The sequence below is a fragment of the Manis pentadactyla genome, chromosome 1, assembly GCF_030020395.1.
Source record: "Manis pentadactyla isolate mManPen7 chromosome 1, mManPen7.hap1, whole genome shotgun sequence".
In the NCBI taxonomy this organism is placed as follows: domain Eukaryota; kingdom Metazoa; phylum Chordata; class Mammalia; order Pholidota; family Manidae; genus Manis; species Manis pentadactyla.
In genome coordinates, this window is record NC_080019.1 from 179,675,624 (window position 1) to 179,700,245 (window position 24,622).

The window sequence follows — 24,622 nt, forward strand, 5'->3', positions numbered from 1 at the left end:
ACTTGGACTTGAATTTGGGAGCTATCTTTAGTCAAATAACATTTCAGAGGTTGAACGAAGAATGTTTCCATAATGTGTGATTTCAAGTGTTTTGGAGCACAGGTTAGACCTGCCACTCATGTCTGTCTTGGGCCTGCCAGGTTCCTGGGGCACCGTGTATGTCTCTAGGAACAGAGGGGGGCAGGCAGGAGTCATGAGTCCCCTGGATGCTCTCTGCCCCTCTTTTGAGACAGAGCACCAAACCTCCCCTCCCCTGGGAACCCCACCAGGCATAAGTGTACCTCACAGCATTAGGGACAGCCCCTCTTGCCAATTTAAAATGGGGAGAGGAAAGCCAGCCACTGGTTGAAGGATTTGAATCCAAATGAGTATTTGACAGTTTCCTCATCCTTAACACTATCAGAACAAATGTCTTTTTTCAATGTAGGAGCACTTTTATGTAGATGTGTTCAATAATTAAGATATACCTATAACTGAACAAAATAGCAATAGACCCCAGGGGTTATAGACACTGAGAAGTGACTGGTGGTTACCATGGGGGAGGGTGAGTGGGATAAAGGGGCACAAAAATTCTCAATCATAATATAAACTGGCCACGGGGATAGTAGTACAGCATGGAGAATATAGTCAGTGATTTGGTAACATGTTCCTATGTTGACAGACAGTAACTGCCCTAGTGGGGGTGAGGATTTAATAATATGAGTAACTGTTGAACCACTGAGATGTATACTTGAAACCAATATAAGATTGTATATCAATGATACTTCCATTAAAAAAAAAAAACAGGTAAGAAACTAGAAAGTAGTTACCAATGTAGCTTTAAATTTAAAAATTTAAAAACACACAAAAGAAGATATACATGTAACTAACTACATGAATATTTTACAAACATCATTCTTATTTTCCCCACCTGTTGGCTATCTCACCAATCCACCTTGCTCCCAAGGACATTTTGAAGAAGGAGACTTGTCAGCATAAAGAAATCTCCAAGTAGCAAGGTTCTGGGCAGTGCATGGGTGCTGGGGCGCAGAGAGGAGGTCCTGTACTTAGAAGGTGGGGCGTCTGTGTCCCTGGGAATCCCAGGGTCTCCAGAGGGGCTCCGAGACACTCTTGGGCTTTGGGCTGCAGCTGAATCCAGAAATGCTCCCAGCCCTGTCCCCCTATCTCAGCTCCCTCCGAGTGGCTTTCCTGCCTTGGACCTGGGGCTCATGGGAAACCTTGGCCCGGGTCTGTTTCCTCAGCATTCAATATGGATAGGACACCTTCAGCGTCAGCCAGATGGTGACCTGGGCACCCTGCGGTGACCTGGGTCAGGAGAGCGTGCGCCCGCCTGGTTCTCTCCTCCCAAGCCACTAACTAAACCCCGCCCAGGGATGAGTACATCACGTGTTCTGCTTCTTGTGAGCCTCGTCCACAGAGACAACACAAATAGATATTGGTGTGTACGTGCGTGTGTACATGTGTGCAAATCATTGCCAGGGAAGTAACATATCTACAAAGTAATGCTACCAGAGATTCTACTCGGGGATATATTTTCGGTTAAGCTAAACCATTTGATATACCGGATAAGCTCATTAATGCCTGAGAACAGGCGGGTGAGAGCCGCAGCTGTCATCCTGTGGAGCACATTCCTCTCCTCCCCTCCCTCCGTGGCTCCGTAGTTCTCCCCCGTCCTCCCCTGATGCCTCATCCCTACAGCCCGGTTCTCACTGGCTTTCCGAGGCCTTCAACATATTTTTCTCTCTCCCCTTTTAATATTTTCTACCCAATTTCTATTTTAAAATATCCATAAGTCACATTTCTGATTGTCCTGAGTTTTCCTTTGTTTATTTGGTGCGGGGAGGGAGTCTGACTTGGTCATGTCCGTTTTCCCTTGAATGATCATTTTAAAAATAGCATTTCAGAGAACTGCAGCACTTTCCCACTGAGTCAGTCTCCATATTAAGGCATGAGGATCGCCCTGGGGTAATGCTGGAGCTTCTTGTTAACCTTGCCTCTGTTCTTACATGGCTTCCTCCGCCTCCTGAACGGGCTCTCTCTTCTCCAAAGACGCTGCTGCTCATGGGGCCGCCGTTTCCTGGAAGGAAAACTTTGATTCGGCTTATACTGAGTTGAATGAAATTGGAAGGTAATGACCTGATTTTCTATCCCTTCATTCATGAGCGCTTAAAAACATCGCATCAGAATAACGACTGGCTTTTATTGTTTTTTCCTCTCACTAAGTGCATTCTCCTTATTGTAAGAAAACACTGGAATGTGCATGTGTGTTTTCCATTGTTCTTTTTCTGACCTCGTAAGTTTGAGGCTTCACTCATCCACTCCCAGGCTTCTTTTCTAATTCAGGGATCAACATTTTTTTCAACGTACAATTGTAGACATCTTCCAAGTTCTGCTATGTGGCATTTTCATTATCATTCAGTTTGAAGTGTTATTCCCTCAATTATGACTTTTTTTCTTTGACCGAATTGTAACAGAAATGTTTTATAACCTCCAATTGTATGACATTTTTACAAATTCTCTTCGTGTCACTGATTTCTGACCTAATTGCATCTTGGTTGAAAACCTGGTCTATATCACACTGATTCTTTGATTTTTGTTGGGACTTGCTTTATGAACTACATGGTCAGTTTTTGTTAAGTTCCATGTCTTACTGAGAAGAACATATAATCACTAAAGGCTGGGTACAGGTGTCTCAATATGTCCATGTGTAAACCACATGGTTTCATGGATATTTCTAGTCCAGTTCTCCCCCTACACACACACACACACACACACACACACACACACACACACCTCTCTATTTAGGTTAGAAAAATGAGTCTTCAAAAAAAAAGGATAAAAATACGACTTTTAACAGAATAATGAAAAAACTCTATCACCTGTCCCACAAAATAGTTGATAGAAAGCAACAAAAAGGGGATTGTCCCTTGCATGCATTGGTCCCCAGGTGATCTAGGGGAGAGAATGGGGGTAGATCTTGCAAGTCACCCACTCTCCCTGTATGTGTAAATGAAAGAGCACCTACTAACAATGGGCCATTAGCATCATCTCCATCTCTAATTGACAGTCTCTCAATGAAATATAAGATTTCCTAAGTGGGGTGACTGTGACAGAGGCTGAGAGAGCCAACCTGTCTCATAGGCAGGAATCACAGTGTAACGTACTGCCTTTCCTTACAGCACCTCTCATCAAGAATCAATGGGAGCTCTGCTTTCCACTTCTTTGTGTAGCGAAACACAGAGGAAAAAAATGTCCAGTGGAAATTAATGTGGTGGTGATGATGACAATGGTGCTCACTGTGCATCTCTAGTGACCCAGATCCAATGCAGATATTATACACAAGTTTTTAAATCTAATCCTGACAACACTGCAATGCAGTGTTTGAGTAGGTTTCCAGTAAAGGAAACTCAGGCTTGGGGGTTAAGGAACTTTCTCGGGGTCCCGAGACTAGTAAGTATAGAGCCAGGGTTCAAAGCCTGGGGCTACCTGACGCTAAGCCTGTGCTTGTTTTATTAGCATATGTTGTTTCTCATCATAGCCATTTTTGTCAAAAATTATTGAAATTATTAGCAATTGAAATCTAGTTTGCTCCATTATATTGAAGTTTGTGAAGCTAGATATGACTCCGATAATGAATCAAATCCCCACCGCATTCTAAATGAAAGAGGTTCCATAATCTGGATCACCAGTGAACTCCTCCCTGAGCCATGCATTTGCTGTTGATAGCTATTGATAAGGCGTGTTTTACCTAGAAGAGATGGAAGTCTTGATATTTCTCAGAGGGGAGGTCAATTTTATGATCTGTTTCATGATTCAAAAAATTAATGTTTAAAAAAAAAATCATTAGCAACCTGAAGTTTTTCCTCTCTTCCAAGTATACTTCTCATATTTTCGGAAGATCCTTTAAAAATGCTGTATATAACATTTATGAAAATAAGCCATGTAGGTATTTACATTGCATACATAAAAGATATCTGGGTCAGGGCCATAGAAGTGAATCACCTTTCTCCATCACACCTAAACCTATGGCTATCTTGTTAAAAATAGCTCCCCAACAATTAATTATTATGAAAACCATTCTGCAAAAAGGAATGGCATCACTCCTGCAGTCCATCTATAGAAGGAAAGAACACTTGAGCATGGCATATTTTACCAAACATAAGCTGGGTAGGCATGACTGCAGTGTGAAGAAGGCAGAGTTACCCCTGGGCAGGCTGACAGGTTACCTGTACGGGATCCAGGTGGCAGGCCTCCAGGTAAAGATGGCAGGTTGAACACAGACAGCTATTTTCACTCCCTCCTGAGACTTCACTAATCTACAGTAAAGGGGTTTTTCAATATAAGGATGAGGACACTGGAAGAAGAGACAGAAACAAGGCATTAAAAGCAGAAAATCAGATGAAAGAGTGACAAATGACCTTGCAGACCTGCGAAACTCAACCCAAAGCAGTCGTGGGGTCAAGTGAGAGCCAGGATGATCTTGCAGTCGAATTCCCCAAGGCTCAGGTCCTGGCAGCAGCAAGTGCCATAGGAGTAGGTATAAAGAGGCAGCTGACACCTGCAGGACTGGCTGTAGCTCTGTGTGAGAAGAAACTGTGGCTTCAGGTCCCCTCTTCAGCTCCCCAGCTTCAGGCGGCTGTATGACTCTCCTTCCCCATCCAGGGAAAGGCTGGAGGTTTTTTCTAGAAGGGGTGAAACAGTGCCTCTGTTCTCCAGGCACAGATGCAGTTGAGGGCAGCAGAGCCGCACTCCAGTTGGGGCTGTGGTGAGGAAATGTGCTCACTGGACACTCAGGACGCCACTCTGATTACCAGGCCTCCAGAAGTGGACAGCCAGGGTTTCCCCTTCTAGGCAGGATGTAGGACGATCTTTGTCTGGGGAATCTGAGCCGCCCCAGAGGAAAGACTTAAAAAGATAAGGACCGGAGCTTTCCCAATTAAACGGCCCAATCAGATCTCCCACAGGGAAGGTCATGTTGGCCTCCAGGCCCCACCCCCACACTCAGAGCTTCTGAACAGCCTTTTACTCCCCAACTTTTAAAATGAGCCAACTTCTGATGCCAGACAAAACGGAGTAAGCCCATGGAGGCCTTTCTCTCACACTAATTACAACCAGAATCCCTGGACAAAATACAACAGCAACTGCCTGGGGATCCTGAGAAGTAACAGGGGAGACTGGGATGAATGTTAAAACCTACAGAAAGACAAAGAAGGTGGCAGTGAGTTCTCAATTGGTTTTGTTTTGTTTTGTTTTTTGTTGATTTTTTATTAAGGTATGATTGATATACACTCTTATGAAGGTTTCACATGAAAAACAATGTGGTTACTGCATTTACCCATATTATCAAGTCCCCACCCATACCCCAATGCAGTCACTGTTCATCAGTGCAGCAAGTTGCCAGAGATCCACTATGTCCCTTCTCTGTGATACACTGTTCTCCCCGTGATCCCCCACACCATGTGTACTAAACATAATACCTCTCAGTCTCCTTCTCCCTCCCTCCCCACCTGCCCTTCCACACTCCTCCCCTTTGGTAACCACTAGTTCATTCTTGGAGTCTTGGAGTCTGCTGCTATTTTGTTCCTTCAGTTTTGCTTCATTGTTACACTCCACAAATGAGGGAAATCATTTGGCAATAGTCTTTCTCCACCTGGCTTATTTCACTGAGCATAATGTCCTCCAGCTCCATCCACGTTGTTGCAAATGGTAGGATTTGTTTCTTTTTTATGGCTGAATAGTATTCCATTGTATATATGTACCACCTCTTCTTTATCCATTCATCTACAGATGGACACTTAGGTTGCTTCCATATCTTGGCTATTGTAAAAAGTGCTGCGATGAACATAGGGGTGCATATGTCTTTTTGAATCTAAGAAGTTGTATTCTTTGGGTAAATTCCAAGGAGTGGGGTTCCTGGGTCAAAAGGTATTTCTATTTTTAATTTTTTGAGGAACCTCCATATTGCTTTCCACAATGGTTGAACTAATTTACATTCCCACCATCAGTGTAGGAGGGTTCCCCTTTCTCCACATCCTCGCCAACATTTGTTGTTCTTAGTCTTTTCGATACTGGCCATCCTTACTGGTGTGAGGTGATATCTCATTGTGGTTTTAGTTTTCATTTCCCTGATGACTAGTGGAGCGTCTTTTCATGTGTCCGTTGGCCATCTGAATTTCTTCTTTGGAGAACTGTCTCTTCATATCCTCTGCCCATTTGTTAATCGGGTTATTTGCTTTTTGGTGCTGAGGTGTGTGAGTTCTTTATATATTTTGGATGTTAACCCCTTGTCGGATATGTTATTTACAAATATATTCTCCCATACTGTAGGATGCCTTTTTGTTTTGTTGATGATGTCCTTTGCCATACAAAAACTTTTTAGTTTGATGTAGTCCCATGAGTTCATTTTTGCTTTTGTTTCCCTTGCTCAAGGAGATGGGTTCAGGAAGAAGTTGCTCATGCTTATATTCAGGAGATATTTGCCTATGTTGTCTTCTAAGAGTTTTATGGTTTCATGACTTACATTCAAGTCTTTAATCCATTTCAAGTTTACTTTTGTGTATGGGGTTAAACAATAATCCAGTTTCATTCTCTTGCATGTACCTGTCCAATTTTGCCAACACCAGCTGTTGAAGAGGCTGTCATTTCCCCACTGTATGTTCATGGCTCCTTTATCACATATTAATTGACCATATATGGTTGGGTTTATATCAGGGCTCTCTAGTCTCTTCCATTGGTCTATGGCTCTGTTCTTGTGCCTGTACCAAATTGTCTTGATTACTGTGGCTTTGTAGTAGAGCTTGAAGTTGGGGAGCATAATTCCCCCTGCTTTATTCTTCCTTCTCAGGATTGCTTTGGCTATTCGAGGTCTTTTGTGGTTTCATGTGAATTTTAGAACGATTTTCTCTAGTTCGTTGAAGAATGCTGTTGGTATTTTGATAGGAATTGCATTGAATCTATAGACTGCTTTAGGCAGGATGGCCATTTGGACAATATTAATTCTTCCTATCCAGGAGCACGGGATGTATTTCCATTTATTAGTATCTTCTTTAATTTCTCTCATGAGTGTCTTGTAGTTTTCAGAGTATAGGTCTTTCACATCCTTGGTGAGGTTTATTCCTAGGTATTTTATTCTTTTTGATGCAATTGTGAATGGAATTGTTTCCTGATTTCTCTCTCTGCTAGTTCATTGTTAGTGTATAGGAATGCAACAGATTTCTGTGTATTAATTTTGTATCCTGCAACTTTGCTGAATTCAGATATTAGATCTAGTAGTTTTGGAGTGGATTCTTTAGGGTTTTTTATGTACAATATCATGTCATCTGCACACAGGGACAGTTTAACTTCTTCCTTGCCAATCTGGATGCCTTTTATTTCTTTGTGTTGTCTGATTGCCATGGCTAGAACCTCCAGTACTATGTTGAATAGAAGTGGGGAGAGTGGGCATCCTTGTCTTGTTCCTGATCTTAAAGGAAAAGCTTTCAGCTTCTTACTCTTCAGTATGATGTTAGCTGTGGGTTTGTCATATATGGCCTTTATTATGTTGAGGTGCTTGCCCTCTATACCCATGTTGTTGAGAGTTTTTATCATGAATGGATGTTGAATTTTGTCAAATGCTTTTTCAGCATCTATGGAGATGATTATGTGGTTTTTGTCTTTCTTTTTGTTTATGTGGTGGATGATGTTGATGGATTTTCGAATGTTGTACCATCCTTGCATCCTTGGCATAAATCCAACTTGATCATGATGAATGATCTTTTTGATGCATTTTTGAATTCGGTTTGCTAATATTTTGTTGAGTATTTTTCAATTGGTTTGTTTTTTCTCCTTTGTCTCCTGCCTTTGAGACCCAAGGGTGGGCCAAATCAGGAACTGTGCAGCATACACAGGGAGCAACACTCAAGGGAACCCCATATTTCTGGCCAAAAGGCAGGGAAAGGGGGCCCACTGAGCTGAAGACAGCAGGAAAATATTTTCCTCTCTTCTTCCCCTCACTGCTTTACCCCAAGGGCATTCATGCTAACAGACCATGGTGCTGGACACAGAAACTCTGAGGAATCCCATCCACAAAATATGGCCCACGGGAGCCAGAGACTGTGTGGGAAAGCTCAGTGAGGAAGAGCTGAAGAAGGAGATCCTCTAATCCTGTGTTTGAGAAATACAGCTCCTGGGCCACCCTCAAGCCCCGGGTGTGTGGACACACCCCAAGGAGCATAGTGAGGCTTGTGAACTGAAGTATGATACAAACCACCCCTCAGTCACCTGCCGTGACTTATTAGTCCCACACTCATCTCTGAGTGGTGTTCATAAAGGGCACACTTTGCCAGAACTGAAGATGGAATTTTACCCCCGGAGAGGAAAGGTACTCAGTTTACTAGAGTTTCAACTGTGAGAGGCACCAACCTAGTTGAAATAATGGAAACACACGCATATTGATTATTGTCCTTTTGGGAGGATGGAGGTGGGAAAAGTGGTTATGTGGTGGGGACAGAGGGAGGGAAGAGACTAAAATCTCATCCTCCAGAGTGGGATGTCAACACATAATACCTAAAACTGCAAAGCCAAGTAGCCACACAAAACATACTATATTTAGAGTCATAGAAGTAAATACCTAAATAACCAGCTAAAATATATTAGGCTGATATGTTAAAATTAAAGCCTCTAGGGGAGGAAAAATGGGGGGAGAGACGGATGGGATAGTTTTGTCTTTAATAACAAACCTTGTTAACGCTAAGTGACTCTTTAAACCACGGGGATGCATAAGTGGTAAACACAATTTTTTTTTAATTAAGGTAGCAGTACTGAAGCTCATGACATGGCCACTAAGTTCAAGAGCTCTCTCCCCAGCATGCAGCTGTTTTCATGCATCCAAAGCCCTCCAGAAGGAGTGACCTGTCATAATCAAACTTGTAATACAATGCTATTAAAGACTAGAATGGCAATTTATTAACTGATGATGTAAAACAGAACTGTCAGTTTGACTGAATACTTGTTTACTGTGCCAAGAATGTCTGGTATTTAATAGGCATCCAAGCACAGGGTATCTCACAGCCCTGCTGCTCTGTGGCTTTAACTTAGTTTCAACATCTTTGTCCCTCAGCATCTGACTTTTTATTTCTTATATCTGCTTTTAATAAAATAATTTTTTTCTTTGGTGTCTACAGACTTTAAATAAATAAATAAATAAAAATAAAAAATAATAGGCATTCAATTAATATTTGTCTAATGTTCTTCTTATTGATTAGCATATTCCCTTCTTTTGGGAGAACCTATAATGGGAAAAAAAGTATTATTATCAGAAAGTTGCTTGGTGAGCACAGAGCCAAGTCAGGGAGTCAGGTGGACCATCTTAGTGGCAGCCATGGTGTCTGATGCACCTGTTTCTGCTAGAGAGATAGGCTGCTCTTCAGACCATGTACTCTGCTCATGGTTCGGGCACCAACAGACAGGCCTGGTCACCTCTTTGACTCATGTTTCTCTGCTTGCACTGCCGACCAGTTCCCCTGCTACTTCTCTTACTACTTTCTCTAGGGCTACTGCTGAGGCTAGGAACCATTCTGTCTGTTTTAGGTATGGTTCATTTTGTGGATGTGAAAATGGCATGGCAGGTATATATTTTTTAACATTCTTGTCAATCAGAGTTGTAGACTGAAGTATTTATGAATGAAATAACATCTTATCTGGATTTTTGCATAAAATACTCCAGAAAAAAATTAAAAAGCCAGGGGTAAAAAAAGAATAGATGAAATAAGGTTGTCAAAATGCTGATAATTATTGGAACTGGCTGCTGGGTACATAAAAGAGCTATTATACTCTTCTCTTCACTATTGTGGCTATTAGATATTTTCCATAATATTAAATAAAGTGAAAAAATTTCCTCTTTAAAAAGTGTTTTTGATATTATCGTAGAATTCCTCCTTCTTTAGTATTGTTCTTAGTGCATTTTAAGGAAATATACTCTGCTTAGAAAAGAAAGCTGAACGTATGGTTGATGTTCAAAATGACAGAATTATATTGACTAAAAAAGATTATCATTTTTGCATCAAAGAACCCTAAAATGCTAAGGAAGAAAAGATGGCTTTTCTGAATAACATTATAATTACAAATACAGGAAAGTAGGAGTCCTAATAAAAGGTTACTGTTTTGCCACTTCAGATAAACCTTTTGTTTCTGTACATCCTTGAATAAAATAATACATAGTTGATTGGTGAACCTTGGCAAAATGCCTTCTCCCTTCTGTTTTCCAGAGGCCGTTTCTCCATAGTAAAGAAGTGCATTCATAAAGCCACCCGCAAGGACGTCGCTGTGAAATTTGTTAGTAAAAAAATGAAGAAGAAAGAGCAGGCTGCCCATGAGGCGGCCCTACTTCAGCACCTGCAGCACCCCCAGTACATCACCCTCCATGACACCTACGAGTCCCCCACGTCCTACATCCTGATTTTGGAACTGTAAGTGCAGGTGTCAGCTCTCTAAGGCAGTCCCCAGCTGTTTGGGTTATTTATTGACCACAACTAATGGAAAAAGCAGTTGCATTTTATGCAGTGTCTTATAGCGTACAAAGTATTACATGTGACATGCACTCTCCCCTCCATTTGTGAAACTGTTATTCCCATTTCACAGATTAGAAAACCAAGGATAAGGAAGGCCCTTACAACTAGGTGATGCAGAAGCTGAGACTTGAACCCACATCTCTCTCACTCCATTTTTCCTGTTCTTTCTATTATGGACTCTTGGGCTGGGCAGGAGTTTGGGGGTGAGGTTGAAAGGAAAGAGGGGTTTGTGCATCAGTCCGCTGCCATGGCATCCCCAGTCTACCACCCAAGAAGTTCCTCTTAAGGTGAAACCTGACTTTCAAATCATCCCACTCAGTCCAGATTTTCTCCAGACCCTGGCAACCGAATCCTTGGCCCCAGAGCACATCAAATAGATCAGAGTCTCCCCACTGTCCCCAAGCTAAGAACAAAGATCATGCCCTGTGATTCTGAGAGAGCTAACAGATGCTAAAGAGAACAGTCTTTTCAGAGGTTCTGAGCCCTTGTAGACATGTTCTAAGTTGCTGTTGATGAGAGCCTGAGCCTGGAGAGAAAACATTCGCACCAAAGCTCCGGGCTGTGTGGGGCTCCACGTGAACCTGAGTTCAGGAGAGAAGCATCTGCATTTATAGCCTCTCAGCTGCCATTGACATCTTGCTCTTCTGTTCTTGGTAGCCCAGGAGTTTGCATAGGGGGGCTTTTGAGGCAATAACTTATCATAAATGTATTTATGATGAAAAAAAGAAAGCCAAAATGCAAACATTTTTGGCTCCATTTTTTAATTGGTTGAAAAGAAACAAGAGGAGACAAAACCAACCCTGCTGGTATTGGTAATTCTTTTGTGACACTTCAGAGAATTGCATACAGTAGCTGGTAGATGTCGCTTCGGACTTAATAAATACAGCCTTTCAGAGCCTGACTGTTTGCTGGGAGCTCCCCAACTCAAAAGGCATGTTCTACTGACAGTGACTCTCTTCATTTACAAGTGACAACATGTTATACTTGAGTTCCAATACATATAAGGCATTGTCTCTTGTGCACCGGGCTGGTGCAGCAGGCCCAGAACCTTCGCCCTTTTAGACTTACTGATTACTATTCCGAGGGAAGGTGTTGACTGCCATGCTGCCATGGTGCAATGGAAAGAAGCTGTTCTTGGTACAGAGAACGTGGCTCTGATCCAGCTCTGTGATTTGGGGCACTGCACTTGGCTCCCTGGGGCGCAGGGTCCTCAATCTGTGAAGTCTGAATAATCGGTTCCACTTCTCAGAGCTGTGTCAGGGATCAAGTTAGATGATTACTGGACTGAACTAGTTAATCAGACATTTCCTGAGCACTCATTGTGTGCCGACCACTGTGTGGCCCTGGGCACCGCTGGGAGGAGCAAAGATGAAAAGAAACAGGTGTGGCCCTGGAGGAGCAATAAGACTAATGAAGAGGACAGACAGCTAAATGACTGACTCAGTCTGGCATGGTACATGCTAGGAAGGAAATGCATATTTGGGGGAGGGTTGCCATGAGAACACAGAAAGGTGCTTGTCGGACTGGAGGCTGAGAGAAGGTTTATGGAGAGGTGGCGCCCGAGCTATCCCTGCACTAAATCCTGGTTACCCCGCGGCTGTGGGTTCCCCCCTCATGGGCATCCAAATCACTGCTGGGGCTTTTCCCTCCCAGGCAGCTGAGGTTCTGAGTCTGTAGTCTAGGTGGGGCCTGGGCGTCTGCATCATCCGGGAGCTCCAAGGGTGAGCCTGGTGGCTGAGACTCGGCTGTTGCAGCAGCGCTATCACTCATTTCTAGGTAAGCGCCATCCCAGACTACCAGGGCAGGGCAAGAGAGGGGCGCCCACAGCCGCAGCCTCCTCTGCCCACCCCCCGCTCCCCACTCCCTACCCCTGGCAGGTCAGAGGCAGGCCAAGGAGGCCGTCATTGGGCCTCTGCCTTGTCCTGTCACAGAAACAGAAGAGTAGACCAGCGGGAAGGAAAAGGTGGAGAACAGAATGGCAACTTGGCCAAGGGGGTTTCAGCGGCACTCAGAAGCCATTTGTGACGCTGGCTCAAGTTCCTCTGCCTGGGCGTTTCCTAGGGACGGGCCTTTAACAGCCCCCACGCACATGAGAGCGTGGCTGCCTGACATCAGGTCATTTCTTGCTAGAGAGGGCACAGGGTACCTGAAAATGGTTACCATTTATTGAGCAATTTTTATTGCTACTGAGTTTGCTGAATGCCTCATAGTCCCACTAGGTCCTTGCACAAGCCTCAGAATGACCCTGCTGTTACCACTGCTGTTGTTCCCACTTTGGAGACAACCCGGAACACAGACAGTTAAATGACTCACCCGAAGTCAACTGTAAGTGGGAGAATCAGGTTTCAAATTAAGTCTAGCTGGCCCCTCAAACCATGTTCTCAGTCACAGTTTTCAAGGTTGGAAAGATGCTCAAAGGCCAAAGGATTGAAACTGGGATCAAGAATGCCAACAACAAACTTTGCCTACTTTCCATTTCCCCCCAACTAAAAGTGGACAAATAAAAGTGATTTGCAAACATACGTGGGGCTGCTTGTAGCCACCAGGTACTATTTAATCAGAATATTCCTGATAGTTCTCTCTGTGTCAAGGGGTGCAATCTAACCTCTTAAAGAGGTGTCAGACCTTTTTCTTGTGAGCAGTTTCAAAAGTTAACAAGATAGAATGTGTCTTAAACAAGGGTATATAGATTTCTTCCCTGAAGCACATAACATTTGTAATTTATTTACTTATTTTAGTTCTGAATACTATACTAGCTCTAACTAAAATACGCAGGTGTCACAACACTGATCTTCATTTATAATAAGGAGTAGGAGAGAATTAGAGATCTTACAGATTTGTATGTGTGTTATTTTTCTGTTTCTTTACAAACACATTTCCTTTGCCTTTTCCTCCGTACGTTAAGGATGGATGATGGCCGGCTTTTAGACTACCTTATGAATCATGATGAACTGATGGAAGAAAAGGTAGCTTTCTACATCCGAGACATCATGGAAGCTCTGCAGTACCTCCACAACTGCAGGGTTGCACATTTGGACATAAAGGTAATGAGAAATAGCAACCCTTGCAGGGAAATGGCTAAGTCCAGCCTGCCCGCCGTTACCCTTGAGGGATGTAAATTCTAATTCATTCTGCTTACTTAGTTTGGAATCCTTGTGATTATTAAACAGAAGTGAGGTTACACACAATTTGGGTGTGTTATTCGTGAATTAATGGGAACACACTGAGTCACAGTGACATCTGGGCAGGAGAAAGTAGAGGAGCTTTAACCACTTAGTCTAACTTTATAGAAGGAAGTAATTAAAAATCAACTTTGTTATGGTGCTCAAAAAGAAGCCACTTCTTTTCCAAAATGAATAGTTTATCCTTTTCTTGATTCAATGCAGCAGTAAGGGGTAGTTAAGACGACATGATTTCCAATGTCATACTTCTCTGAAGCACCACCCAAACTTAGAGTTAGCTTGGTTTGAAGCCTCCTGTGTACTTTGCATAGGGAATTTCCCTTACACAGTAGGCTTCTTAAAGGATAGCGGAACCGTGTTTGAACCAATGGAGTCCTACTGGTGGTCAAAACGGAAAGCTGAACTTGTCTTCTCTTCTCCCTGCCTCTTTGGACCCCCTCAGCCTGAAAACCTGCTCATTGACCTGCGGATTCCAGTGCCTCGAGTGAAGCTCATCGACTTGGAGGATGCTGTCCAGATCTCAGGTCACTTCCACATCCACCACCTGCTGGGGAATCCTGAGTTTGCTGCCCCAGAAGTGATCCAAGGCATTCCTGTCTCTCTGGGCACAGACATCTGGAGCATAGGGGTTCTTACCTATGTCATGCTGAGTGGGGTCTCCCCCTTCTTGGATGAGAGCAAAGAGGAGACATGTATCAATGTGTGCAGGGTGGACTTCAGCTTCCCCCATGAATACTTCTGCGGCGTGAGCAATGCCGCCAGAGATTTCATCAATGTGATCTTGCAGGAAGACTTCCGGAGGAGGCCCACAGCAGCCACCTGTCTACAGCACCCATGGCTGCAGCCCCACAATGGAAGCTACTCCAAGATCCCCCTGGACACTTCCCGCCTGGCATGCTTCATAGAACGCCGCAAGCATCAGAATGACGTGCGGCCTATTCCCAACGTGAAGAGCTACATTGTCAACCGGGTAAACCAAGGCACATAGCCACCTTCTGGCCCCTGAGGTTTCACATGGAACGCAGGGTGAACCAAAGCAAGACTGAATGTGTCTGTAAATAACTCAGTTAATTATTTCACTCCATGGGGTTCTCTGGATTGAGAAATGTACCTCTTAACCTCATCAGTGGTTATTCAGGGCCTGGGCAGCAGTAAAACCATCCTAAATCCAGGGGCTTTCCAGATGGTCATTTACAAGAGAGAAAGATGCAAAGTCACAGAAAGTATTAAGAAGAGAGAGACAAGGATAACAAGAATATTAGCTCTTACAAAATTGTAATCATGTGTTCCAAAATGATTGGTTAACTGGGCAAACTTAAGCTCACCATAGTGAGTATAAAAGGTCTCTGCCTTTGCTGAAATTTTAAGCAAAAAGTTCTATTTAACAGAGATGTCAAGTATGTCAACTATTCTGGTTTAGATTATTTAGATATAGTTTCCTAGTAGGATACATATACACATACAGTAAAATATATCCCATTCATGTTTCAGAGTTTTATAATACAGAGATATATATGAGATCAATCATAAATAACTTTGAGTGCTCCAGTTAAGACAGTAATTTATTTATCAAAGCATTACATTGTTTTGACTAAGCACAATTAGATGACAAGTTTTTTAGAACATTTTATAAATCTTGTATAGAAATCTTTTACCAGAACCCATTAAGAAAAAGCAATGTTACCCTTTTGCAATCTGTGAGTGAGAAGATTTTTTCTCTGAGTCACGGGTATTTGATTAACATAGGTTCTGTCTATGAAATGCTACCCCCAAATTCACTGGCAGCTCAGAGTTAATCTGGCAGGAAAGCCTGCCAGGAAATAAGTCCAAATACAGTAAGAGTTGTGGGGCTATTTTTATGTCTACACTTGGTTTAAAATAACGAACATAACAGGTTCATACAAAAGGGCAAGTAGAAACCTTTCCTACAGTTCCTAGGAAGAACTTAGCAACACTTTCTGGTTTCTTCTACAGCTGTAGGATACAGTCCTCAGAAAGTTGGCTTTCTTTCTTTCTAACCCCTTTTGGAAGCTAAGGGATGCTTATCAAAAGGAGGCAGCCATATAGGCCTTGTAAGGGCCTGGTTCCAAGTCGTTTTTCAAGCCATGGAATAAAATCCAATCTATCACCCTAATAGAGAATAGAGTTTTAACTATGACTGCAATACTGATCACCACTCAGCGCTGATATTTCCCTGGACCAAAAGGACTAATTGCACTTTGAGGCCAATGCTGCTTTCTGGTGTATATTCTCCATACAAGATGACTATACATACAAGACGAACTGCCCTTTTTCCCTCTGGTGGAAAAGAAAATCAAACCTGGGCATTTCATGTTTTTTTTCCTTTTGTTTTTGGGGAAGTTTTCATTTTTATGTTTGTACATAATCCACCCTTTGTTTTCTAGGATGTGTTTTGAAAATTACTGTTAAGCAAATAATATTTTTAAAATGTAACTGAAGTGTCTGTCAGATCAGGTTTAATGGTATTGCTTCTCTCCTATAATAGGAGTGAGAGAAGTTAAATCATGCAGCACCGAAGTGCAAGCAGAAAGTTTATGAAGGATAAATAAAACTACAAACCTATCTAAATGGAAAAGAATGCTGGAAACTAATCCTGAATTTTAATAGATAAAAACACTTATTCCCACAGTGGAAATGTAGAATTAAAATGTCCATCATTCTTTTCCATTGATTTCAAAGCCAACTTCCTCATCCACCCTCCACCCCATACCGTCTAAGATTATAGACTGATAAATTAGTAGTAAGTATGAGCAATAAGACTAGATAGCATTTTGTATTTTCAGAATTAACCAAATATGTGGAACTTGACTCTGGCTGTATCTGTTTCCTAGTTCTTGAATGGCTCTGGGTCATCAAGGCCCCCTCCCTCAGAGCTCTCTCCTGACTAACCTGCCATAGTCTTTATTTAAACCTATATGTACATGATACACTATTTTTAAATTTAAAACATATTTACTAAAAATTCTTTTGGTAAACATGGCTTCATTATGAAATATAGCATAAAAGAAGAAAGCCTGGTCCCTAGGACTCCTCATGGGATAGACTGCAAGTTCTGAGGATTCCAAGTATCCTCACGGTTATGGCTTGGCAAGTTCTGTTCTGTCCCCTGGGGACAGTGGTTAAAGAGCCCCCTGATGAGTCACTTTGAATTGTTCTGACCATGCAGGAGATAAACTGAGATTCTGCTTGAGACGGAGAGGGCCCAGGATGGTGGTACGCAGACTGCCCATGAGCGTTAATGAAATCGTGTTTTGGGGAGGGTGGCGGGCAGTGTTAGAGCCAAAGCTTTTAATCAGCTTTTACATCAGAGTTGGGATGGTCCAGATACGAGGTTTCATGGAACTCCCCAAGGACACATGTTGGGGAAGCAAGGAGACAGAAGAGGAGGGACATAGAAGGGAAAATAGTAAGAGTCTGTTAACTGGAGCCAAAGTACAATCATTAGAGTAGAACAAATTTCATAGAGGCCCCAAGAGAAAGGACATGTATTTTATATAGGTTGATAACAAGAAAACTAATAGGGAGGCTCCCTGCCTGCAAAGCTCCTGGTCCTTCCCGACGGTTAGGAGAGTGGTCCTGGTTCAAGAATTCTCTAGAGCAAGTTGGAAATAACAAGGAACCCCAGGAGATGGGGCGGGGAAATGTACTTTAGGTTGCTCTGTGGGCAGCTGTGATGAGGGATGAAGGATTAGGGACCGGTTTCTTGTACCTGTTTTGGCAGATATGTTAATTACCTTGTGGTAGAGAAGAGAGGAGAGAAAAGAGTTCCCTTTTACTATAATTATGGTAGTTCTCGAAATCAAGGAATTAGTTACCTAGGAATTAGTAAGAGTGAACTTCCAGTTGAAATGAGAAAGGTAAATGTTGGTTAAAGTCCCAAGTTTCTTGCTTGGCTTATATTCATTGCATGGGGTTTTGGGTTTTTTTTGTTGTTGTTTCCTAACGGTGGGACGCAGACAGAAAGAAAAGATCAGGGACAGCCCACAATTTTTAAATGGTATGATTTACTGCATCTTTTACATTTGCTTGAAATAGATTTATATCCACTTACAATTGAATGTGGGAAAATGTTTAAGGAAAAAAATTGTAATGTTGGCAGCGTCCTTCAGGTGTCAGAGCCATAGACACTCTTGGGGGAGAAGGGGAAGCAGAGGAAGAGCTGGCTTTGTGGCTTTGTGGTTCACAAGCCTTTATAAATAGTAGTGCCTTTCAGAGGGGAGGATGGGAGTTAAAGAAGTCCATTGCATTTAGATTGACTGATACTGCTGCATTCTTTCTTTATTTTAAAGTATCTTTGAAATGAAAACATCTGAATATAGGGTGAGCACAGGACTTCTTGAGCTTCAACCTCAGCTATTCCTGATTCATCCTTTCTTACAGAAAGTCTTTGTTTTTTCTGCCCCAAGTGTCCCCATTGTTAAAATGGGAGTTGGGGGAAGGAGGGAGGACATTCATCTCATAGGAATGTTGGAAAAATACTTTAGTTGGGATGTCTAGAAAATGCTTTGATTTTTTAAAAGTGCTACACACTGCCAGTCTAAGAATTTTATTGACAGTAACTTTGGACATTCCAGGTTTTCAATATTCATGTCTTAGGATACCATTTGTGAGTGAAGCTAAATTCTGTAAGTTGATTTTAACTGGAAGTACTAGGTGCTCTTTGTCTTAATGTCGTTTGGTCTTAGCCTGTAATTTTGATCATTTAAAAGCTTGTCTACAGAAAAGAGCTGATGAAGTCTTACGTCAGTCAACTGTTTTCTCCAGTATTTCTTAGGGCAGACACAGAGTGGGATGCCCTCCAAAGCAACCACTACTCTCTCTCTCAAGCTCTATGCTCTGGAAAATTGATAGAAAAGAACCCAAACAGCCACTTTCTCCACTAGGAGGGCAGAAGTGAGGATAAAATATTTTTTGATACCACAACTCATTTCTGCACAGTCCCACAGGTATCTCTTAAATGCACAGGTATAGAAATGAATTGAACTGTTGGTTTGGGGAGACAAAACCTTGGAGCTTTTTTTTTTTTAGATAATTAGGTGTTTCACTGGTAGCATATTTGCTTTCTTGTAGCCTCCATAATTCACTGCCTGTGAGGTAACCATTACTTTTTTCTTGCTTATGTGGAAGAGCATGGAAATTAAGATTTGTGAGAATATGAGGGAGCAAATATGTTATAAACTAGAAAGTGGTTATTTCTGTGTATTAACTACTAAACTTTTGTCCCATGAATTTGACAGAGAAGGAAATATTTCAAATATAAGGGGTCTGTGTAGCAGGGCAAAGATGCAAACTCACCATCTCCTTGTTCAGTTTTTAGGAATGTGGACCTTACTCTTTTTCTCTCCTGGGCAGCATCTCTGTGGAGTCTGGGTTAGACAAACACAGTACATGAGTGTTCAGTGGATTTATTTGCACGATGTCTCTTCAGAACTATTTAAAATCTAGGGTTCATTTGGGAATGATTAAACTCAAGGCAGGGATAGGAAAGACAAGGTTCACACATACTCCACTAAGAAGAGGGAAGCTATCATGTTAATATTTATTTCCTAAATGCTATAAGGCTAGTTGTTTCATTAACTTTTAGAGGGTTAAAAAAGGACTGAAATGTGTCCATAGTACTATACATTTTTAATAGAAAATATTATTCATGTGAGAAATCTATACAGAAATAGAACACAAATATCACAGGTCATATTTTCTATTAAAGGCATTTCCTCCTCATTTTCATTATATGTAGAAGTTAGAGGAAAGTAAACAGCAATTACACTTTAGACAAATTTTCATCCTTAAGGGACATTTATGGAAACACTGAAATTAATACTCACAGGCTATTGTGTTTTCCTGTCAGTCTGTTTGCAGGAAGATTCTAAAATGTCAGATTTAGTTTTTATTCAAATCATCAAAATTAACTGTTTATTCAAGTAACTGTTATTTTGCCTAGTGAAGATAGCCAAGAAAGGGCAGGTGGTGGAAAAAGTGCAAATAAATTTCTTGAAGTCCCAACTCCTTAGGCTTAATTTAAGCAAGCCAGCTTGCTAGCCCAAGCATAGCTAGCCCAAGTGTTCCATCAATACCTGACTCCTATCAAGAAATGAATCCACCTCCAGGAGTACTGGGGAACTGCTACTATGATCTCAAAGACTGCAGTTATGGACTGTAAGTTAACAGAATATACATCTTCTCTTACTAACTTAAGCCATATCTGTTATCTCTGTGTTTGACTTTTTTGACCCTGGTGCTTTTACTTCTGTTTCTGCCAAACTTCAGCCTACTCTATGGGGAAGGTGAGTAAAATTAATAAGACAAATGTGAAGACTGTAAAGGAACTAAACATACTCTAGAATGAGATCCTAGTCAGAGAACAGTAGTGGTTGAAGTGCAAACTGTTGGAAAATATGGATATATGTACATCTGTACATGTATATAGTGTATAATATGTACGTATATGTTATTGCTCATATGCTGAAATCTATCCAGTTGAAGACAACCCAAGTGGGTCAATTTTTCTATTGGAAAACCATTAAGGGCCATTCAAAACCATTAGGATTGGTAAGTGGAGTTAGAGTCTACTCATTTGGGAATTTTTTGTTGTTTTTTGAAGTCCAGTAAGCCAAATGAACAAAGCCTGAAATATAATTGGGCACTCATTTAGGTTATTCTGTTTTCCTGGAATCAGAAGTATCTTTATATTTAAATTATTAAAAGTTGGTTTGCAAACTGCATTGGTACCTCTTGGTTTTGAGTGACCCTTCCCCAACAAGTCTTTCAAGAATTTGGGATGGGCTTCTCTGGCCATTCAGATAAAGGGCCTTATCTGTAAGTGGACAGGTTTCCCCATAGGGACCATTACACATATACATATAAGTAACACATCGGCTTGTAACAATTGATTTGAAATCATTCCACAGTATTGATAAATAGTTCTATATTTTCAAGGTGCAGAAGAATTCCACAGCCTTAATTATTTCAGTGTCTTGCTGGTCTGCCTTAAGTGTATCTTCTGGGTTTTTGGTTGTCTTATTTTTCTGCAGTTGTTCATTTTGTATGCACACAATGTTGTTTTGTAAAGGTAGGTTGTAAATATTTTATTTGTAAGTCAAAATCACTCATGTGTAATGTTGTAAAGTGATGACCTGCTGTCTTGTTATTATTACTACAGTAAATGTTGTAAGTTATGGATGAAACTTCAAAATGTACATCTCACAAGTTATGCATTCCTATAAATATACTATACTAAACATTATTTCTAGTGGTCTTTGTATTTTCTTTTTTTTTTTTTTTTTTTTTTTTTAGATAATTATTTTTTATTGAAGGGTAGTTGACACACAGTATTACATTACATTAGTTTCAGGTGTACAACACAGTGATTCAACATTTATATACATGATAATTCTAGGTACCAGCTATCACCATACCAAGTTGTTACAATATTTTGACTATATTCCTTATGCTATACATTACATCCCGGTTACTTATTTATTTTACAATTGGAAGTGTGTACTTTTTTTTGGTTGTTGTTGTTAGGGCATCTCTCATATTTATTGATCAAATGGTTGTTAACAACAATAAAATTCTGTATAGGGGAGTCAATGCTCAATGCACAATCATTAATCCACCCCAAGCCTAATTTTCGTCAGTCTCCAATCTTCTGATGCATAACGAACAAGTTCTTACATGGAGAACAAATTCTTACATAGTGAATAAGTTACATGGTGAACAGTACAAGGGCAGTCATCACAGAAACTTTTGGTTTTGCTCATGCATTATGAACTATAAACAGTCAGTTCAAATATGAATACTCATTTGGTTTTTATACTTGATTTATATGTGGATACCACATTTCTCTCTTTATTATTTTTAATAAAATGCTGAAGTGGTAGGTAGATACAACATAAAGGTAGAAAACATAGTTTAGTGTTGTAAGAGAGCAAATGTAGATGATCAGGTGTGTGCCTGTAGATTATGTGTTAATCCAAGCTAGACAAGGGCAATAAAACATCCACATATGCAGAAGATTTCTCTCAGAACAGGGAGGGTGAGGTTCTAAGCCTCACCTCTGTTGATCCCCAATTTCTCACCTGATGACCCCCCTGCGACTGTGCCTGTCTTAGGTTGTTCCTCCCCCGAGGAATCTTACCCGTCTCTGGCTAACCAGTCATCTTCCGGGGCCATACAGGGAAATGTAAAGTTGGTAAGTGAGAGAGAAGCCTTATTGTTTGAAATGGTTAGCTTTTTATTTCTTTGCATATTTATGCCCTGTAGCTTCTATGCCCAGCATTTGTCTTGAGGTATCTTTACCACTTGGAGGCGTTATGATACTCGGTAAATTTGATATGAGGCACGAATTCTATTTAAGAATTCGTTGTAATTAGGAAGGAAGAAGAAAAGCTATAGAAGTAGCAGGCGGGAGAAAACATGGGAAGATTGATTATTTCTTTGACATATCTTCTTGTAGAGTAACTTCAGCATGTATAGATTTTAAGCTACTACTTAAATTGCGCACACACATTAACATAATAGGAGTATAGTTACATAACCAAAGCATACCTGTAATTACCAGCCTGTATTTTCTTTCTAGTTAAAACCTTTGTTCAAAGAGTACTTTTTTTTTGTCTTTGCCCAAATTTGATATATTAAAAAGCCTGACAAGGTAATATCACCTTATTATTACAACACTTTGTGCGCAGCATTTTGGAAAGAAAGAAACAGTTTTGTAGCCTGGAGAAGTATTCCAAGGCATTTCTCTATCTAAAAATGCCAAGTAATTCTCAGGTGTATGTTGTTAACTTCATTCTAGTGTTTCCTGTGGCACCTTTGTTAGAAAATTGGCAGGCCATTTGGACTGGACCTCACAAGTTTATGTACCATTGTGTGTACTCCAAAAGTCTAGATTAGCCTATAATCAGGCTTTCAAAGAGTCTGCCTGTGCCACCCAAGGGGGAATGAGACATCATGAGTACACTGTCAAGTAACTAGTGTTAGATTCAAGTGTTTTGCTTAGCTTATTGCCCATAAAAATAATTTGGCTTCCATTTCATCAAGATTTTGCTGTATTTGACATAAGAAACAACTGTGGAAAGCATGGGCTCTTCACACTGACTGGTCAGCACAATCTCTCCAGAGACAATACAGACATAAAGATTATAGACACACAGAAGTGAAATCACCATCTAATGAGTAACAGTCATGAGCCCTTTGGTTCTAACGGTTATTTTCCTTCAAGTATTGCCTTATACACTTAATAGGAATTTCCCCCACTTTCAGGGATTTATTTGTACAGCCCAAATACGCTTGGGTTGGCTGACATGATTATCCTCTTGGATAATCTTGATACCAATCAATTCATCCTCCTTTCCATTCACTTGAGCTACTCTAACGGAAATAAACACACATCCACTTCCAGTCGTCAGAAGAGGTAATGAGCCATTACCTGCTAAACGCTTTATAGTCCCATGTACAAACTGCTGACATTGTCATGTGCAGACGCCGTTAAGTTAATAAAAGGATCGAATAAAGGCTCCTGTCTTCGAGAATTTACTCTACTTGGAGAAACCGCGGCCGGGTCCGGGTTGGGGTCGGAGGGGTGGAGTCTCGGCTGATAACAGATTAATAATGGCTGGAAGAGTGGGCAGGATTTATACAAACTCTCTTGGAGCTTGAGTTTATGACCCTAGAATCAGTCTAAGTATTCGGAGCTCCAAAGTCCACCGATCCCACCCAGAGGTAGCAGCAGGACAAGTCCCTCGCTTGGGGCTCCGGTGCCTCGCGACCCTCGCCACCGCCAGACGCCGAACGGCTCGCAGCCGGCCCTCAGCCGGCCCGCCCCGCGCCGCCGCCGGAAAAGGGGGCGGAAGAGGCGGGCCTTCGCTGGAGGCGTCATCGGAGAGCCGCCGGCGGGAGCGACTTGCAGTGCGGGGCAGGTGGGAGACCGCCGCGATGGCGGCCGGCGGCGCGTCTCTGCAGTCATTGGTGACGGGTCTTTACGATGTGCAGGCTTTCAAGTTTGGGAACTTCGTGCTGAAAAGCGGGCTCTGTTCCCCCGTCTACATCGACCTGCGGGGCATCGTGTCTCGACCGCGTCTCCTGAGTCAGGTGCCAGCCTCGGAAAGGGAAGAACAGAGCGGGGTGGCGGGACCCGGGACCTGGGAGGCTGTGGGTGAGAGCACAAGAGCCGAGCGGCTAGCCTCCCCTGCTGTCGCTTTGGGGAGGCGGTGTGAGAAGCCCAGAAGCCCTAAACTGTTGGGCTCTTGGGACCTCACCCAGCAGCCCGCTCTTTATCGCATCAGCTTTGACACGTGCCTTTTGCAAACTGGGGACACCGGGTTTGGAGTTCTGTCTCGCGCTGAAGTAGTTCAGGGACATCTGTGTATTAACCTCTGGAAAATTAGAGTTCGGGGGAGAATTTACTACTGCTAGAGTGTTTGGCAGGACTATTGCTTGGAAAGGGCGCTTCGATTTTGTATTATGTGGTGCAAGAATTAAAACCAGAGGGTTGCCATTTCAAGGAGGCAGTTTTTGGTCAATACATGGGAAAATTTTGTACAAATGAGAGGATTCTAGCACAGTGCTTCCCAAACTTTGGGTGTATATGAATCACTTCGGAATTCTGTTAAATCGCCTAACCTGATTCAGTAAATCTGAGGCAGGGCCCTGAGGTTATGCATTTCTAACAAGCTGCCAGGTAAAGCCGCAGACCGTATTTAGAGCGACAGGTTCTACATGTGCCGTCCAGTAGAGTTGCTGTTAGCCACAGAATATTGAGCATTATGAAGTTTTAGATTAGTAGTCGCACATGTGGCAAGCGGCAACCATATTGGACAGTACACATATAGTACATTTCCATCATCGCAGAAGTCCTGTCTAGAAGACACA

At 41.9% G+C, this 24,622-nt stretch overlaps 2 protein-coding genes and 2 long non-coding RNA genes across 6 annotated transcripts in view; 2 read left to right on the forward strand and 2 right to left on the reverse strand.

Moving 5' to 3' along the window:
- LOC130678803 (kalirin-like) overlaps window positions 1-20,993 on the forward strand; it is a 110,581-nt gene extending 89,588 nt beyond the window's left edge. For both annotated transcript variants that reach the window (XM_057503481.1, XM_057503475.1), the window contains exons 24-27: window positions 2,050-2,128; window positions 10,245-10,445; window positions 13,453-13,591; window positions 14,172-20,993. In XM_057503481.1, the coding sequence (XP_057359464.1) occupies window positions 2,050-2,128; window positions 10,245-10,445; window positions 13,453-13,591; window positions 14,172-14,717 (965 nt within the window). In that variant the 3' untranslated portion in view covers window positions 14,718-20,993. The remainder of the gene's footprint in view (window positions 1-2,049; window positions 2,129-10,244; window positions 10,446-13,452; window positions 13,592-14,171) is intronic.
- Window positions 1,335-4,838, reverse strand: LOC130684041 (uncharacterized). Its single transcript, XR_008998162.1, has 3 exons — window positions 4,428-4,838; window positions 4,227-4,316; window positions 1,335-2,077 (listed from the first exon to the last, which is right to left on the reverse strand). It is a non-coding gene; the product is annotated as an uncharacterized LOC130684041 (long non-coding RNA).
- LOC130684040 (uncharacterized) lies at window positions 11,311-23,471 on the reverse strand. Its single transcript, XR_008998160.1, has 3 exons — window positions 23,181-23,471; window positions 19,046-19,116; window positions 11,311-11,798 (listed from the first exon to the last, which is right to left on the reverse strand). It is a non-coding gene; the product is annotated as an uncharacterized LOC130684040 (long non-coding RNA).
- A 137-nt stretch (window positions 23,472-23,608) lies between these two features.
- Window positions 23,609-24,622, forward strand: part of UMPS (uridine monophosphate synthetase) — a 53,347-nt gene continuing 52,333 nt past the window's right edge. Inside the window, exon 1 of one of the 2 annotated variants that reach the window (XM_036905422.2) lies at window positions 23,609-23,842. In XM_036905422.2, the coding sequence (XP_036761317.1) occupies window positions 23,687-23,842 (156 nt within the window). In that variant the 5' untranslated portion in view covers window positions 23,609-23,686. Of the gene's footprint in view, window positions 23,907-24,622 lie in introns of both variants that reach the window. The other variant, XM_036905432.2, reaches the window with a different exon arrangement.